Source organism: Chiloscyllium punctatum, chromosome 26 (assembly GCF_047496795.1).
Source record: "Chiloscyllium punctatum isolate Juve2018m chromosome 26, sChiPun1.3, whole genome shotgun sequence".
Lineage (NCBI taxonomy): Eukaryota > Metazoa > Chordata > Chondrichthyes > Orectolobiformes > Hemiscylliidae > Chiloscyllium > Chiloscyllium punctatum.
The window spans coordinates 57732620-57750695 of NC_092764.1; the positions used below are offsets into that span (position 1 = coordinate 57732620).

The 18076-nt window shown below is 41.6% G+C and overlaps 1 protein-coding gene across 2 annotated transcripts in view; it reads right to left on the reverse strand.

Moving 5' to 3' along the window:
- The window catches only part of slc9a5 (solute carrier family 9 member A5), a 279958-nt gene that overhangs the window by 117867 nt on the left and 144015 nt on the right, over positions 1-18076 (reverse strand). For both annotated transcript variants that reach the window (XM_072547483.1, XM_072547485.1), the window contains exon 3: positions 15145-15308. In XM_072547483.1, coding sequence (XP_072403584.1) covers positions 15145-15308 — 164 coding nt within the window. The remainder of the gene's footprint in view (positions 1-15144; positions 15309-18076) is intronic.

Sequence of the window (18076 nt, forward strand, 5' to 3'; positions counted from 1 at the left end):
TTCCATGGCAGCCACCAACTTGTCCACGGAAGGAGCCAGATAATCTTATGCCAGTGATTGCACAGTACAGGAAGTATTGGTGGAGTCCTCCAACCTTTGATTCAGTCTCTGGCAAACCTGCCTGCTGCTCCTTTGATTGAAGTTATTAATGGCTGACCCAACAGGCTCTATTCCTGCCCAGGCCTCCAATTGCCAACAGCAGCATGGCAGCTCAGTGGTTAGCACTGCTGCCTTCACAATGTCAGGGACCTGGGTTTGATTCCATCCTCGGGCGACTGTGTAGAGTTTGCACATTCTCCCTGTGTCTGCATTGCTTTCCTCCGGATACTCCGGTTTCCTCCCACAGTCCAAAGATGTAGATGGTGAACTGGCCATGCTGAATTGTCCATAGTTTTCAGGGATGTGTAGGTTAGGTGCATTAGTCTGGGGTAAATATAGAGTAGGGGAATGGGTCTTGGTGGGTTACTCTTCGGAGGGTCGGTGTGGACTTGTTGGGCCGAAGGGCCTGTTTTCACACTGTAGGGATTCTATTCTATTCTGTGGCTTTGTACCTCAGAGAAGGAGCTGACGTCCTGATGGATTGTTTTCTTCAGGGCAGTTACTGTGGAGATGCCTCTAGTACAGTCAAGGCTTCACCCTTTATTTGATGATAGATATTCAGGATTAATTTATAAGGCAGGACTGAAAGATGGAAATTCCTCAGAAAATGCCTGAGACATGGGAAAAGAGCTGAACTGCAATAAAAGATATTTTTAAAATGATACCTGTCACATTCCTCTTTGATGCTTGCCTGCTCAGCATGAAATTTTGATTGCTACATCCCTCTCTGACCTAACCTATTTCCCCTATTTTACCTTTCACTGTGGCCAACAGCAAATATAGGCAGGAGCTGGCAGTCAGCTGGGCTTGGTGGAGCTTTGAAACATTCCTGATTGAAGGGCTTATGCCTGAAATATCGACTCTCCTGCTCCTCAGATGCTGTGCTTTTCCAGCGCCACACTTTTTTGACTCTGATCTCCGACACCTGCAGTCCTCACTTTCTCCCAGGAGCTTTGAAACACCCATGTCACTTACTTTAAACAATTCCTGATGTCTCAATGATACGAATGAGGGATTTTATATCCAGCTCAAATGCAACATTTTATTGAAACTGACCCTGCTACATTCAAACCAACACTGGCACTGGTAACAGCTGCAAAGATTGGAATTATGTGATTAATATCCAGCACAACAGAAGGGTAAGTAATTGGCTTTTGAACTGAATCCCTGTTGTGATAAAAGCCTTTGGATAATTTTTTTATGGTAGTCCATTAGCTTTTGACAATGTGTATAACTCCATGCTCAAATGTATTTAATTCTCTATGCTAACATCAACTGTTTGATTGAAAGCTTCATCTATCTCTGGCAGATTATTTTTATTTTGTGGTTCTGGAGATCAGAACTTTCCTCTTTTTTGTGTGCAATTCTGGTCTCCTTCCTATCAGAAGGATGTTGTGGAACGTGAAAGGGTTCAGAAAAGATGTACATGGATGTTGCCAAGGTTGGAGGATTTGAGCTATAGGAAGAGGTTGAATAGGCTAGGGCTGTTTTCCCTGGAGCTTCGGAGGCTGAGGGGTGACCTTATAGAGGTTTATAAAATCATGAGGGGGTTGGATCAGATAAATAGACAAAGTCTTTTCCCTGGGTTGGGTGAGTTCAGAACTAGAGGCCATAGGTTTAAGATGAGAGGGGAAAGATATAATAGAGGCTAAGGGGCAACTTTTTCATGCAGAGGGTGGTACATGTATAGAATGAGCTGCCAGAGGAAGTGGTGGAGGCTAATACAACTGCAACATTTAAAAGGCATCTGGATGGGTATATGAATAGGAAAGGGTTGGAGGGATATGGGGCGGGTGCTGGCAGGTGAGACTAGATTGGGTTGGGGTATCTGGTCGGCAAGAACAAGTTGGACCGAAGTGTCTGTTTCCATGCTGTACATTTCTATGACTATATGACTATGATATCTGGTCAGCATGGACGAGTTTGACTGAAGGGTCTGTTTCTGTGCTGTATATTGCTATGACTCTACAAACTTGTCACAACGTCAAGTAAAACATTATTATGTGACAGATTATACAATGTAACAGACACTGCCAAGAAAGGCAAAAGTCTGTTTTAATGAATGCAGGAGCTCAGTGAATCATTTAGTCTCACAATCTCGACTTCGTAAATCCTCTATAGTATTTAAAATCATAGCCAATGGTAATTTATAAATATAACTTATTCTTGCAAGTGGTAGTATGTGATGAAGCTGCCCTTCATTAAAGTTATGTTGTCCTTGATGTTTTCTCAGAGAGGTTGTAAGAGGCACAGATTCCAAAAAGTCTAGCCAATTTGATTATAGCTAACAGACACTGCCTCAGGGAAATGGCTTATAAATTTTAAAGAAAGACTTGTACAATGAAAGGGGAAAGGCCAGTTCTCCCAGCTCAGTTTTTCTTTGGCCTGGCTATATACTGACAGCAATTAGTTAAAAATCACACGACACCAGGTTATGGTCCAAAAGATTTATTTGGAAGTACTAGCTTTCGGAGTGCTGCTAGTGCTTCCAAATAAACCTGTTGGACTATTATCTGGTGTAGTGTGATTTTTAACTTTAGAGAGTGTGGTGCTGGAAAAGCACAGCAGTCCAGGCAGCATCCGAGGAGCAGGAGAATTGATGTTTCGGGCAAAAGCCCTTCATCAGAATTTGCCTAGTTGATTTATAACTTTGCCATCCCAGTCCAACACTGACATCTCCACTCATTGAAAGCAGTTGTAAAAGCTGCTGGACCCAAAGAAGCAGGTCCCTGCTGCTCCCCCCTCCCTCTGACATCTCTCCTGTAAGACAATGTGTTTGATTTTTCCTTTTGTGCCAAGGGGTGTTGAAGGGGATTGTTGCAAGTATTTGGAACAGCATCATTAAGTTGGAATAACCTGCTGAGTTTTTGGATAGGTTAAGCAATTCCAAATTTTGTTCTCTTTTGTTTGGGTTTTATTTGGTTATCTTGTAAATAAATTCCGTTTTGTTTATAAGTATGTAGTTTGACCAGCTGCATGGTTTGACCAGCTGCATCCCTCCTAAAACAACAAGCAAAGTTAGGGTCTGGGCCACTTTTTTGAAATGTTTTGAGGGAGTCTGGCCTGGTCCCGAACAAGTATCACATGTCACGAAGTCTCAAAAGATACATTATGTTTAAACAATTGAACTAAGGAAATAACCCATTTGTAACTACAGTAATTTTTTTATGCAAATAACTATATTGGGAAGCTTCATGCAGAACAATTTGATTTACAAATCATAGAATCCTCATAGTGTGGAAGCAGGCCATTAGACCTATCGAGTCCACACTGACCCTCTGAACAGCATCCTATCCAGACCCATCCCCCTGCCCTAAAACCCTGCAATTCTCATGGCTAATCCACCTAGCCTGAATATCCCTGGACACTATGGGCAATTTAGCATGGGCAATCCACCCAACCTGCACATTTTTGGATTGTGCGATGAAACTAGAACACCCGGAGGAAACCCACGCAAACACAGGGAGAAGGTGCAAACCTCACACAGACATTCGCCCAAGGTTGGATTCAAGCCTGGGTCCCTGGCACTGTGAGGCAGCAGTGCTAATCATTGAGCCACCATGCCACCTTCAAATGGCACAGCAAACCCAGAACAGGGCAGTGGTTAGTCATGTATGAAGGACCCACCACTCAATATTCAGTTTGCTGGTCCTAACAGATCTATGAAGTCAGAATCTATTGAAGTAGTGAGGGTGCAGCTTCTGTCTTTATTAAGTTTGATGTTCGGAGTTTGCAAGGGGGAGAAGGGGTTCTTGAGCAAACAGCCTCTAAAGTACTACTTGCAAGGACTGGTGGCATATTTTCAACATTTTTATTTTAAAACTTGCAAGGGGGACCCAAGAATGCCTGGTAAAATCCTCGTAGCAAATGATAACAAAATGAAGGTTGATGATTAAGTCTACAACCAGAGGAATTGTGCAACATTCCAATTTCTAATTGGGTGACTGGTGAAGTGAAGATGGAGCAGATTGAGATGGTAGCAAGAGGTGGGGGGGGGGGGGTGTACACCATGTTACCATTAAGGGTTACCTCTCTGTAAGTCAACATTGCAGCATGCCTAGAAGGACGGAGAGAAACCTTGCTGTCCATATAATTACCAATATCTAGAAACGTACTTTTCCACAAACCACCAATAAAAACTTCACTTTCCCTTTAAGGAGCATTTAGATCATCAAATTTCTCAGTGAACTGCCTATAGCCATGTGGTTGGTGGAGCCATCAAAAACAAATGAGGACCAGATATGAAAATGGATTCCGCCTCCTGTCTACATAATCAGACGAGAAGAATGGAAGCCACATTCTCTCATTCTGCATTGCCTGACTGATGTCATTCATGAGCATCAACCATTGTTCTCAGAAGCCAGCACAACTCTTCAATTTACTGTTTAGCACAGTGAAGGTGTAATGTAACATTTCAAACCCTTGGGGATCCCAGCACGCAAACATCCAATTCATCAGCTCAGCGGGTGCACAATCTCATGGAGAGGGTCAAAAAGAATCCCCCTGGGAAGAAGGGGGTGAGGTTAGGATTTGTGGGATGTAAGGGCTCAGGCGGAAGTGTAGTTGAGTACATCTGCGCTGGCCAACTAACCAGTCAGTCAGGAGTTCAACTGTATATTTAATAGTCAAGTATTTGATAAGGTGTCATATTGCGGAAAATAAAAGCTCCTGATGTATAGGGAAACATATTAATAGATAGGAGATTGGCAGGCTCACAGGAAGTGGAGAGTCGGTATAAATGGATCTTTTACAGGATGTAACAAGTGGTGTACCTCAAGTGACAGTGCTGGGGCCCCAACTCTTTACAATTTATATAAATTATTGAGTGAAGGAACTGAAGGTATAGTAGCTCAATTTATTGATGATACAGATAGGTAGGCAAGTGAGTTATGAAGAGGACATAAGGAGCTTACAAAGTGAAATACATAGGTTAAGTAGGCAAAGTTGCGAACTGCAGATGCTGGAAACCAGAGTTTAGATCAGAGTGGTGCTGGAAAAGCACAGTAGGTCAGGTAGCATCCGAGGAGCAGGAAAATCAACATTTTGGGCAAAAGCCCTTCATCAGGAATTCCTGATGAAGAGCTTTTGCTCGAAACATCGATTTTCCTGCTCCTCGGATGCTGCCTGACCTGCTAAATAGGTTAAGTGTCTAGGCAAAGATCTGACAAATGGACTACAATATGGAAAAGTGGAAAGTTGTCTATTTTGGCAGAAAGGATAAAAAATAATTATCAAATTTGTGAATAGATACAGGGCTCTGAGATGCAGTGAGATCTGAGTGTCCTTGGGCATGAATCACAGGAGGTGAGTATGCAGGTTATAGCAAGTAATCAGGAAAGCTATCATAATGTTATATTATATTGCAAGGGGAATTGAGTCCAAGAGGAAGGAGACTACATTTATACAGGGAATCTGCTATAATGTGTACAATACTGGTCACCTCATGTGTGGAAGGATGATAATGCATTGGAAGCAGTTCAGGGAAGGTTTCCTAGTCTAAAGCCTGGAATGAGCAGATTGCCTTATGAGAAAAGGTTAGCCAAGCGTGGCCTGTATCTGCTGGAGTTTAGAAGAGTCAGGCCTGACCTAATTGAAACATAAGATCTTGAGGGGACTTGACTGAGTGGATGCTGAGAGGATGTTTCCCCCATGGGAAAATTTAGAACAAGGGGACATGATTTAAAAAGAGGGGGTTGCCCTTTTAAATCGGAGTTGAGGAAATATTATTTGCTTTCAGAGACTTGAGAGTCTTTGGAATTCCCCTCCTCAAAAGGCGGTGGATGCAGAACCTTTAAATATTTTATGCAGAGGTTGATATATTCTTGATTACCAAGGGGAGGAAAGATTATCAGGGGATTGGAGGCTAAAGTCACATCAGCCATGATCACATTGAGTGAGGGAGCAGGCTCAAAAGACTGGGTCATCTACTCCTGTTCCTATGTTTTAGATTAGATTCCCTGTAGTGTGGAAACAGGCCCTTTGGCCCAACCAGTCCATAATGGCCCTCCAAAGAGTAACCCACCCAAACCCATTTCCCTCCGAATGATGCACCTAGCACTATGGGCAATTTAACATGGCCAATTCACCTGACCTACACATCCTTGGACTGTGGGAGGAAACCCACACAGACACGAGGAGAATGTGCAAACTCCACACAGTCACCCAAAGCTGGAATTGAACCTGTGATCCTGGTACTATGAGACAGCAATGCTAATCACTGAGCCACCATGCCACTCCACAGCAAGCTCAAGGTTTAATATCTTTCAACTTCTGACAGCAACATTTCTAACCAAATCTAATATGGACAGAAGCACACAGTGCCAAACATTGTTAAACACATATGGCATTAAACATATCCAATGGTAATGACCAGAAACTGGGCCAAAAAATGTAATATGTTTCCTTGCACATAAAAGTATTTTGCACTGTTTACTTGTCATCAACACTTTGATATACTGACAGGCTGAGATGAAGTAAGGTGAGAGATTACTTCTGTGGAGCTTAAACAGCAAGACGCATGGAACTGCTTGGTCTGTTTCTGCATTGTAACTATTATGCAATATCACATGATGTAACTTCAATTCACAGTCATGGCGAGTAAGTGCATAAAGATATCACAGCAATGTATAGGTTAAATGTATAGGTTAAATCTGTTTGACGGTCATGCCTGATTATCTGTAGAGAACTGGTAAAGGAGTAACATGAAGTGCTGGAGGCAAAATAAAAGATTAAAGAAAGCAGTGAATTTGAAATGTGCAATCAAATGCTGATACTTTCTAATCAGGATGTAGCTGTTTCAAGATCTGCCTATGTTTGTCGCAAGGCTGGTTTGATACTGGTATGCTAACTTAATGGGTAGTGCTGGTGCCTGCAGCACTGAGAGAGTGCTGCTTGTTGAAAGTGCAGTCCTCAGGATGAAATGTTAAACCCCTCCCTCTCTGGTGATGTAACATATCCTGTGGCACTATTCTGGTGAAGAGCAGTGACGATGCCCTTATTGAGCCCCCTGATGGCAAGTCACTAGACTAAAAACATTAACTTTGCTACTCTCTCCACAGATGCTGCCAGAGTTATAGAGTCATAGAGTCATACAGCATTGAAACAGACACTTTGGGCCAACCAGTCCATGTCAACTATAATCCCAAACTAAACTATTCTCACCTGCTGAATTTCTCCAGCAATTTCTGGTTGTTTTTAAGATTCCCTTATCTTCTGGGTGAAGACATGCTCTTTAATCATTATTACAAAAGGACAGATTATCTGATCACTATTGGATAGCTATTATGGGAGCTTATTGTTCTCAAATTGGCACATTTCCCATGCTATAACAGTGAGTACACTTCAAAGTTTCTTCACTAGCTATAAAGTGCTTTGGGATGAATTGATGTTCTGAAAAGTTAGCAGGTTTTAGGGGGTCAGAGGTGGGGGAACTCAGCATGGAGGCATCCCTGAACAAATTAAAATTTAGGGGACTTGATGTAGTCGACCCAGTGTAAAGAGGAAAACCCTCCCATTGTCTATCATGGCTTTAAGGACTACCTTTCTTGCCACAGCCCCCTTCTAGGCCTCAGAGCCTCAGGCTGTGACAGCCCTCCAGCCCTGTCATCCCAGCCACCTTACTCCCACCCAGCCCATGGTCTGCAGGAAGTACGTGACCTCCATGAAGCTGATGACCTTCCCAAATGGAACAGGGAACCAATCCGCTCGCAGTCTTTCACTGGGAAATGTCCCCCATTATGGAACTATGCCAGAGAGAGGGCCCAATGTCGCTTCCAACCTCCACTTCCACCAATTGAGAACTATGGAAGTCTTATTTTTCTTTCAAAATGATCCTAAAATAAGAAATTGCCATTGCAGTTTGGACAATTAAGGTAAATCGGACAAACTGCATTGACGTCTCAGAGTACGTTACAGTGAAAGCTGATATTGGAGATCCTGAGACATTCAGAAAGCTTTTGACGATATTCAATGTAAATGACTTCTTATTATGCTGAAAATCCAGGTTAGAGTATAAGACTATCCATGATGATACCTGAGGGATGGAGAGTACTGGGAAAAGGCATTTTCTTAGGCAGAGGATGGGATCCATGGCATAACACAGTGCTGGATTCATTTAAATAAATTAGCAACAGCTACTTGCATATTTTACATAAAAAGGTCAATATTAGACCAAAAGCTTTGTCAATAACTTGAACTTTAAGGAGTGTTTTAAACTAACATAGAAAGGGAGAGATGTAGAGGAGTTTTTTGGAGAAAATACATGAGCATGTTCTTCTGGGTAACTGAAAGCACTTCTGTCAATGGTTAAGAGAAGGGGAAGAGGTACTTCAAGACTGTTATAGGAAGGATATTATTAAGCTGGAGAGGGTTCAGAAGAGATTTGCCAGAATGTTGGTGGGAATGGAGGGTTTGAGTTATAAGGAGAGGCGGGATAAGCCAGGACTCTTTTCACTGGAGTTTCGGAGGATGAGAGGTGACCTTGTAGAGATATATAATGTAATGAGGGGTTTACATAAGGTAAATGGCAGGTATCTTTTCCCTAGGGTGTGGGAATTTCAAAACTAGGGGATATATTTTTAAATTGAGAGGAGAAAGATTTAAAAAACACATATGTAGCAATTTCTTTTACACACAGTGTGGATCATGTATAGAATGAACTTCCAGAAGAAGTGATGGATGCGGGTACAGTTACGATGTTTGAAAGACACTTAGATAAGTACATGAATAAGAAATGTTTGGAGGGATGTGGGCCAAGCGCAGGCAAGTGGAAATGATTTGTTTGGGATTATGGTTGACATGGTCTGGCTGGACCAAAGGATCTGTTTCCATGCTATATGATTCTATGACTGCAGTAGAATGGAATGTTTCTGAGGGCTTTCATCATGAGGGACATTCGAAAATTAAGTAAAAGGTTTTCAAAGTTTAAACAACAGTGTCACAGCAAAACCAATAGAAAATGATACAGCAAAGGAATTGCTTGAGGATTAGGTCATTTGTGTAAATAGATAGACAGACGGAATCAAAAATTGGATATTTTGTATGAAAGCATTTCACAGGTTCATCACTTTATGCTTTTTGAATTTTGAGGAAGTCATATTCTACATAGAATACTAACTCTGTTTCTCTCCACAGATACGTCCAGATTTGTTGAGTATTTCAACCAGCTTTTCTTTTTGTTTCAGATTTCCAGCATCTACAGTATTTTACTTTCACTCTCTCAGGAAGAGGTCAGTTTTGCTGCGAGATCTAAGAGGAGGCATGACGTCTTCAAGACAAGATGTGAGCTGGCAGTAGAAAAGGTTGAAAATCTGGAAAACTGGGTGAACAACTTGGAGTCTCTAAATAGTTAGCTGTTTTCGCAGAAGTAGTTAAAGTATGAAGCAGGGAAGTTTCAGTTGGTTGGTGAAAAGTAACTTCTAGAAATCTACACATTCAGGACTGTTGTGACCCAATAGACAGAAGCAGAAACATACCTTGCTGATAATAAGTATACCAGAGATGAAAGCTACTGTCAGATAGGATTCCTAAACAACATTGTGAGAATAAAAAGTGTTATAATGTGGAACTGGATATGTCTGCAGGGGGTGATAGAGGTGAATTTGGTTGTTATGAGGCTGATCTTGATTGTATCAGCTATTTAAAGTGAAAATTTTCATTCTATTTGAAGTAACATTTGCTTACTAACTCCCGTGCCATTTCTATTGGTTTTGATTTGTATTAAAATAAAAGTTATGTAAAGTGAAGTTGTGTGGTAATTTCTTCATTTGGGACATGTTTAGATAGGTATAGATTTTTTGATATCAGTTCCCCCAAGGGTATTACGAAACCAGAGACTTGGGACGAAGAGAGCAGTCTTAAGGACAATCTTAATTGAGGGAAAAGAGACTGTGAGGTTTGGGGAAGGATATCCAGGGCTTAGCATAAAAGACAATGGTGGTGAAATGATAATAATTAAGGATTCAGCGAAGGCAAGGACTGAAGGGACCCTGAGATCTCAGAGTTTTGTTGTGCAGCAGTAAGTTAGGGAAGGATGAGATTGCAGAGGAATTTGAAAACAAGGAAGACAATTTTTCAATTGTGGCATTGAGGTATTTAACACCAATGTAGGTCAGTGAGCAATGGAATAATGGGTGAATGGGATTTGTGAGAGTTAATCTAGGAGCAGCAGGGGTCTAATTAAGTTTCAGCAAAGTACAAGGTTGGTTGCTGGTTTGCAGAGTCTCAGCTAAGCTATCAGTACACTCAAGAGAGTTATAAGCACAAACTCCAGCAGAGAGTTGGATGCAGGTTAATTATTCAGCCAGTAGGAGGTCAGACTAAAAGTCAATAAATAAACATAAACTTTCTGATTTCTCTGGTTCATTTAATGGATATTCTTTTACATTGAGGGGCCAACCCAATATCCAGTGAAATTCTATGTGTTAGGCAAAGTTCAAAAAAGCTAAGATTAAATTGAGAAGTTATCAGCAGCTGTAAAGTTAGATTAGATTAGATTACTTACAGTGTGGAAACAGGCCCTTCGGCCCAACAAGTCCACACCGCCCCGCCGAAGCACAACCCACCCATACCCCTAACCTAACACTATGGGCAATTTAGCATGGCCAATTCACCTGACCTGCACATCTTTGGATTGTGGGAGGAAACCAGAGCACCCGGGGGAAACCCACACAGACACGGGGAGGACGTGCAAACTCCACACAGTTAGTCACCTGAGGCGGGAATTGAACCCGGGTCTCTGGTGCTGTGAGGCAGCAGTGCTAACCACTGTGCCACCGTGCCGCCCACAATTGCAGTGCATTTGTAGATGATCCACATTGCTGCCACTGTACAGAGATGATGGAAGGAGTGAATATTGAAGTTGTTAAATGTGATGGTCATCATTTGACCTTAATGGCATTGAGCTTCTTGAGTGTTGTTGGAGCTGCACTTGTCCAGGCAAGTGCAGAACATTCCATTACACACGAGGCTTATGCCTTATAGATATTTTTGGGGAGACAGGATTCCTAAAAATTCCGAAGGAGAGTCATTGGTCTCAAAATGTCAACTTTGTTTGTCTCTCCACCTATGCCGCCAGATCAGCTGAGCTTTTCCTGAGCACTAGGGATGCTCAATAAATCTTAGCCTAGTAGCAAGGCCCACATCCCTAAAATTAGTTTAAAAAATTACGTACACTTTTCTGTTTTTATTAAATGTTGCATACTCTCCCCGTCCAGAGAAATTCCCTGACCTGCCCAATGTTGTCCAGCATTTTCGTTCCATTTTCTGATTTGTGGCATCTGAAGTAACTTGATTTTCTTTCTGTTCTCAGTATCTTGCCCTTTTCAATGAATATCTTTATTTTTAAAAAATATTTAACCAAGAACTCCACATTTACTTAATCTTTTTCTCTGTTATCAATCTTGCCCCAACTAACTTGGGATGGCAGGTTAAACTGGATACATGAGGGGTTTATTGTTTATACAAAACCACTTGCTATCAGTGAAGGTTCCAGATTTTGGAATGTTCCTCCACTTCTGTATTATATTGAGAAAATAAACTGAACAGAACTTCCTCAGATTAACTGGAAAAAACCAAGCTTGTAATCACATAACACATTATAATACCTGTAGTCTAAGGCACTTTGCAATAAATATAGGCCCTTGAAATGTAGGGCAGAATGTTAAAGGGGTGACATGAGCCATGGTGAGTTTTGTGGCAGAATCAGTGAGAAGTCCAGACAACAGCACCATCTCAATCCAATTTCTACGTTTTTGCCGAGTGGCGAGGTGAGTTTCTCACTAGGCAGTGACAAGTTGCTAATTAAGAGGGACTTGTTGAAAGCCTTATTAACTCCACAACCTGCTCTATTAATATCCAGCTTCCTCTCTTACCAAGCAAACCAAACACCAAGAATTCATAGCATGGATGTCAGAGCAGCTACCTGTGACCAGCCTCCATATTATTCAGCATCTCAGGGTACAATCCCCAAACACCAGCCTTGTGGTCTCAACAGTGCCCTGAACCCTCCCCCCAACTTCTCTTTATTTGCAGCTCCCCAATCCCACCTTCAGTCCTGAAAAGGACTTGAAATGGAGACTTCTCCACCTCCTGATACTACCTGGGCTGCTGTGTTCTTCCAGCCTTTTGCTTGTCTACACTGTATAACCAAAGAATAATCTCCCTAGTTTTGTATTCAAATCCCCTCACACTAAATGATACCATTCTATTAGCTTTCCTAATTACTTACTGTAGTTGCATTCTAACCTTTTGTGACTTATGCACCCAGCTCCCCTTGCATCTCAAAGCTCTGCATTCTCTCACTATCTGGATACTATGCTACTTTTTATTCTTTCTGCGAAAGTGGAACTTTCACATTTGACTCCATTTGCCAGATCTTTCCCCACTCACTTAAATTACATTTATAGCCTTGTAAACTCCTTATATCCTCTACACAGCTTATTTTCCTATTTGTTTTTGTGACATCAACAAATTTGGGAACCAGATCTCCCATCCATTCACCTGAATTAATTGAAAACAGTTGAGGTCCCAGCACCAATTCCTGCTGTAGATTATTTGTTAGACCTTGCAACCAGGAAAGGCCCCATTTATACCTACTTTCTTCCTTCTGCTAGGCAGCCAATCTTCCATCTATTTCCACATGTTATCTCCAACACCACAACACCAGCAATATACATAAGTGTGGAAGCAATAGCCAAGGTTCATTTGGTGGAAACAAAAACAGGAGTTGCTGGAGAAACTCAGCGGTCTGGCAGCATCTGTGGACAGAAAACAGAATTAACGTTTTGCGTCCAGTGACCCTTCTTCAGAATTGATGGTGGCTAGGAAAAGGTGGTTTATAGGCCACAGACAGTGGGGGGTGGGGAAGAGGTGGAGATGGAGTACAATGGGAGATAAAGACAATAGCTAGACAAAGAGGTGGATGATAGTTTTCCAGGAAGAAAGAAACGCTGATAATACGGACCATTAGTGGGTGAAAATGGATTGGCTGTGCCATGTCATGAAAGGACCTGGGATGTGTGGGTGGGTCAAGTACATAGAATAAGGTGTTTAGGCCCTAAAATTATTGAACTCAATATTGAGTCCTGAAGGCTGCAAGGTCCCCAAGTGGAAAATGAGGTGCTGTTCTTCCAGTGTGTGCTGACCTTCACTGGAATACTGCAGCAAGCCTGAGACAGTGATGTTGGCCAGGGAAGAGGGTGCTATTTGAAGTGGCAGGCAACAGGAAGGTCAGGGTCTTTTTTGCAGACAGAATGTAGGTGTTCTGCAAAGTGGTTGTCCAGTCTGGGTTTCATCTCCCCAATTGTGAACAGAGCATACAGTAGACTAGAGTTAGTGAAGGGCAGGTAAATTACAGCTTCACAAAGATGGGTCAAGGGCCTAGAATACTGAGGAAGGAGGAAGCAAACGTGCAGGTGTTACATCTTCTGCGACTGCAGGGGAAGGTGCCATGGGTGGCTATTGGGAGTGAAGGAAGAGTGGACCAGTGTGTCCAGGATGCAACAGTCCCTGCGGAGGGCTGACAAGGGAGAGGAGGAGAATATGTGTCTGGTGGCGGCATCCCACTGGAGGTGGCAGCAATGGTGGCTAATGGATGCAGTAACTAATGGGGTGGCAAGTGAAGATCAGAGGGACCCTATTGGGTGTTCTGGGAAGGAAGGGAGGAATAAGTGCAGGAAATGTATTAGACATGGTTATGGGACCTATCTACATATATACTGTGGAATCCTGAGTTGAGGAAAAAGGTTGACATTTCTGAGACCATGCTGTGGAAATTAATATCGTTGAACAGATGTGACAGAGATGGAGAAACTGGGGAAGTGGAATGAATCCGAAATGTTAACTCTGCTTTCTCTCCGCAGGTGCTGCCAGACATGCTGAGTTTCTCGAGCAATCATTGTTTTTGCTTCAGATTTCCAGCATCCACGGTTCTTTTCACTCATTTAGTGGAAGGTCACCCAGGTTTCTTTCAAGGTCATCGTGTCAATTCAATCATCCACAATAAGGTCATGGATACAAGGCCTTGTTCACTAGTGAACTGAAATTCTGGACAAATAGTGACAGCTGATTCACGTGTAGATGCCAAAGAGGCAGCACTCGAGGGTGAATAGGAAGGGAAGGTGACAGGTAAAGATCAACCTTGAGGAATGGGGAGGCAATGGCCCAGTGATATTAGTACTGGACTGTTAATCAAGAGACCCAGGTCATGTTCTGGGAATGCAGGTTCAAATCCCACCATGGTGGATGGTGGAATTTGAATTCCATTGAAAAGAAAATCTGGAAGTAAGAGTCTAATAATGACCATGAAACCACTGTTGATTGTTGGAAAAACCCACCTGGTTGACTAATGTTCTTTTGAGGGAAAAAAAGTATCATCTTATATTCTCTAGCCTACATGGACTTCAGACCCACAACAATATGGTTGACTCCAAACTGCCCTCTGGGCAATCAGGGATAGGTAATAAACGCTGGTCCAGCCAGTGACGCCCTTGTCCCATGAATGAATTTTTTAAAATGAGTTGGATTGGGCAGTTGCAGTTGCTGATCATGAAGACTCCAGGAGACAAATGTAGGGAATTTCAAGACTTTTGATCTTGGAGTATTGAAGGATACAGTAGGGCATTGGGAGGACAGAACATCTGAGAGTAGACAATTGAAAGGAAGTGTGGTGATAGGAGAGAGAAGTTTTGAAAGTGTTAGAAGAAAAGGAAACAAAAAAGGTTATTGGTTAAACTTTACAGCGACAGTCGAAACACTCAGGAATGATTGCAGGGAAACCTGACATATGGTTTGGATTACATAGCAAGGCTAGAATAACAAGGAATGGAGAGGAGGCAGGAACAGGAATTCCAGAGTTAAAGTCAGAGGTCCTGTGGTGGGTTAAAATTGACAAAAGCAAGCTAGAGTCAACTTAACTGATGTCCATGTTTAAAGACATGTGTGGAAGCTGTGAAGAGTCCAGAAGCTATTTGAAAGACAGAGTAACACAAATAAGTTTCTACAGAATACAAAGTGCAATATGCAAATGCAAAACAAGTGTTAACTTACAACAGTTACAGCATCGTTAAGGAGCGACTCTCCAAACACAATGATGAATAGAGTTTCATTAACATGGACTTCCTCAAACACAGCTATTACTGCCACGGGGTCCACAGCAGATATTAGACTGCCAAAAAGCAGGAAATCAAGCAAATCTGCTTCCACTTTAGGATCTGAAGAAAATGAGCAAAATATTAGAGAAAATTACTTCAACAATAAATATAGTATTTCATAATTCAGTGAGTGAATACAAAGCAGGTTGCCAACCTTAGGAGAAGAGGAACAGTAGGCCATTCAGCCCATTGAGCCTGCTCTGCTATTCAATACAATGTTTGCTGATCATTCACTTTAATGCCTTTTCTCTCCTGTTATGGATCATTTGTTGTTTAGTAGTAAATAATCTATTCTTCTGTTAAGTCTTCCAAATGAGTTAAAGTTACACAATTCTTCTTTGGTTTGTATTTCATCAGGAGGAGTGGTTCAGACCAAATACCCCCTCAGATATATCCTAGGAGGCAACCTAGACACTAACTTCTTCTTAATCAACAGAAAGTGTAAGCTGCTGTGTTCGAGATGTAATTCGATTGGTCATTCCACTCAGCTTTAAGCAAAACACACTTTATTATTATCCCCAGTTAAAATACAAACAAAAGAAAGAAGAATTTGTGTAACTTTAACTCAATTGGTTATTTATCTACTAAACAGCAACTGTTCCACTATAGTAACATCCCATAAACACACCCATGGCAAAGGCAAATTCAGTAAAATAGATTGTCTCACATGCAATGCTTGTCCAGTCCAAGAGGAAAGAACATCAAGAGAAAATTCCAGCAGAGAGAGAGAGAACTCAATCATTATGCTCTAGCAGGGAGGAATATATGCAGCTTCTAAAGCCTAACAACTACTGAAAACTGAACTAAAATCCTGGTTCTGTGGGAGCCTGACTCCACCCATTCAAGTTGCTTCTATTAATCTAACTTATAAAAAAAAACTCAAGGCATCACAAGCCTTTTACTTTATTGGTTTGGAATAGATATCTTGGCACCTCGGGCTCAAAACCTCTCTTCAAAAGAAACCAGGACAAAATACACCTCTTAAAGCTTTAATATTGTCACACCCCCGAATCATCCTCAAATCTCTTCACATCCTTCACATTTAGAAATCTGCCAGAGCTTCCATAGTTGTCTGGGGTGGAGATTCCAAAGATTCACTCCCCTCTGAATAAAAACATTACCTCCTCCATCTTGGTACTATGTCCTCCCTTTTATTTTGAAATTGTATCCTTTGGTTCTCGTCTCACCACATCGTTAAATCTTACCTGCATTTCCTCTTTAAGTATTTTGTAGATTTCAATGAGGTCACCTCTCATTCTTCAAAACTTCAGAGAGTACATGCCCAGTTTTCTCAATCTTTCTTCAGAGAACAGTCCCGCCATCCCAGCAACAAGTCTGGCGTACCTTTGTCACACTCCCTCAGTAGCACTAATATCTATCTGAAGGCAAGGAGGCCAAATCTGTATACATTACTGCTGATGTAGTCTAACCAAGCTCCTACACAGACATAACAACTACTGTACTCAAATCCTCTTATGATAAAGGTTAACACGCCTTACACATCCTACATGAGAGATAGCCTTCAGCAACATAAAGTCAAGGTCACCCAGGGCCCTTTATACATATACATTTCCTGTCCTCTTACCATTTAAGAAATGCTCAGCACCAACATTCTTTCTAAGTTGAATGGTTACTCTGAGATGCTGTGAGGGTCTGTGCATGCTGATCGACATGCCGACATACGCACTTCCGGTTTCTCCAGCTGCTGCTGCAGATTGAACTCAGAGTCAATGCAGTGGCTGGAGAGACAAGAAGGAACGTAGGATCTGCACATCTGTTCTTTCAACCAAAATGGATAACCTCCATATTATTTTCCATCTGTCATGTTCTTGCCCACTCACTAAGTCTGTCCAAATCCTTTGGAAGCCACTTTGCTTCTTCCTCACAACAAGCAATCCTGCCTAGCTTTTTCTCATGTGTGTACTTGTAAATTTTACATTTACTAATCATTGATACAAATTGTGAATAGCTGGAGCTCAAGTTCTGATCCTTGCAGTATCCCACTAGGCACACCCTACCAGTGTGAGAATGACCCATTTATTCGCACTCTCCATTTTCTGTCTGTGAGCTGATCTTTAATCCATGTCCCTGTCTCTGTGCTTTAATTTTGCTAACCAACCGTATGTGGCAGAAGTTACCAAAAGCCTTCCAAGAAACCAAGCAGACTACATTCACTAACTGCCCTTTATCAATCCTGTTAGCAACATCCTTGAAATACTCCAACAGATTGTTAAACTTCCCATTTATAAATCCATGCTGCATTTGCCTAATCAAATCATTATCGCCCAAGTATTGCTTTATCACATTCTTTATCACAGATTCTAGCCGTTTCCCTGCTACTAATGTCAGGTTTACAGGACTACAGTTCCTTGTTTTCTGTCTCCCACCCTTCTTAAACAGTGAGGTGACACTTGCTACTTTGCAATCTGCATAGAATCTATAGAACTTTGGAAAATGATTACCATTGGAGATTACTATCTCTACAGCTATCTCTTCCAACATTCTGGGATGTTGAAAGCAGGTAGTGGTATTTATCAGCCTTCATTCTCATTGATTTCTCCAACTTGAACTACTTACTAATTTCCTGCAATTCCTTATTGGCTCTCGTTCTTTGGATTTTTGATTTAGTCAGATTTCTTGCATTTTCATTGGGAAGACAGACAAAAATAACTATTTAGTTTCTGTAAAATGTTTCTATTCCTTGTAATAAATTCTCCTGACTCTGCCTGTCATGGATCCACATATGCCTTAGTCAAAGGTTTCCTTTTTACATACCAATCAAAGTTATATTAGTCTGTTATTACATTTTGTGCTAGTTTAAATTCATT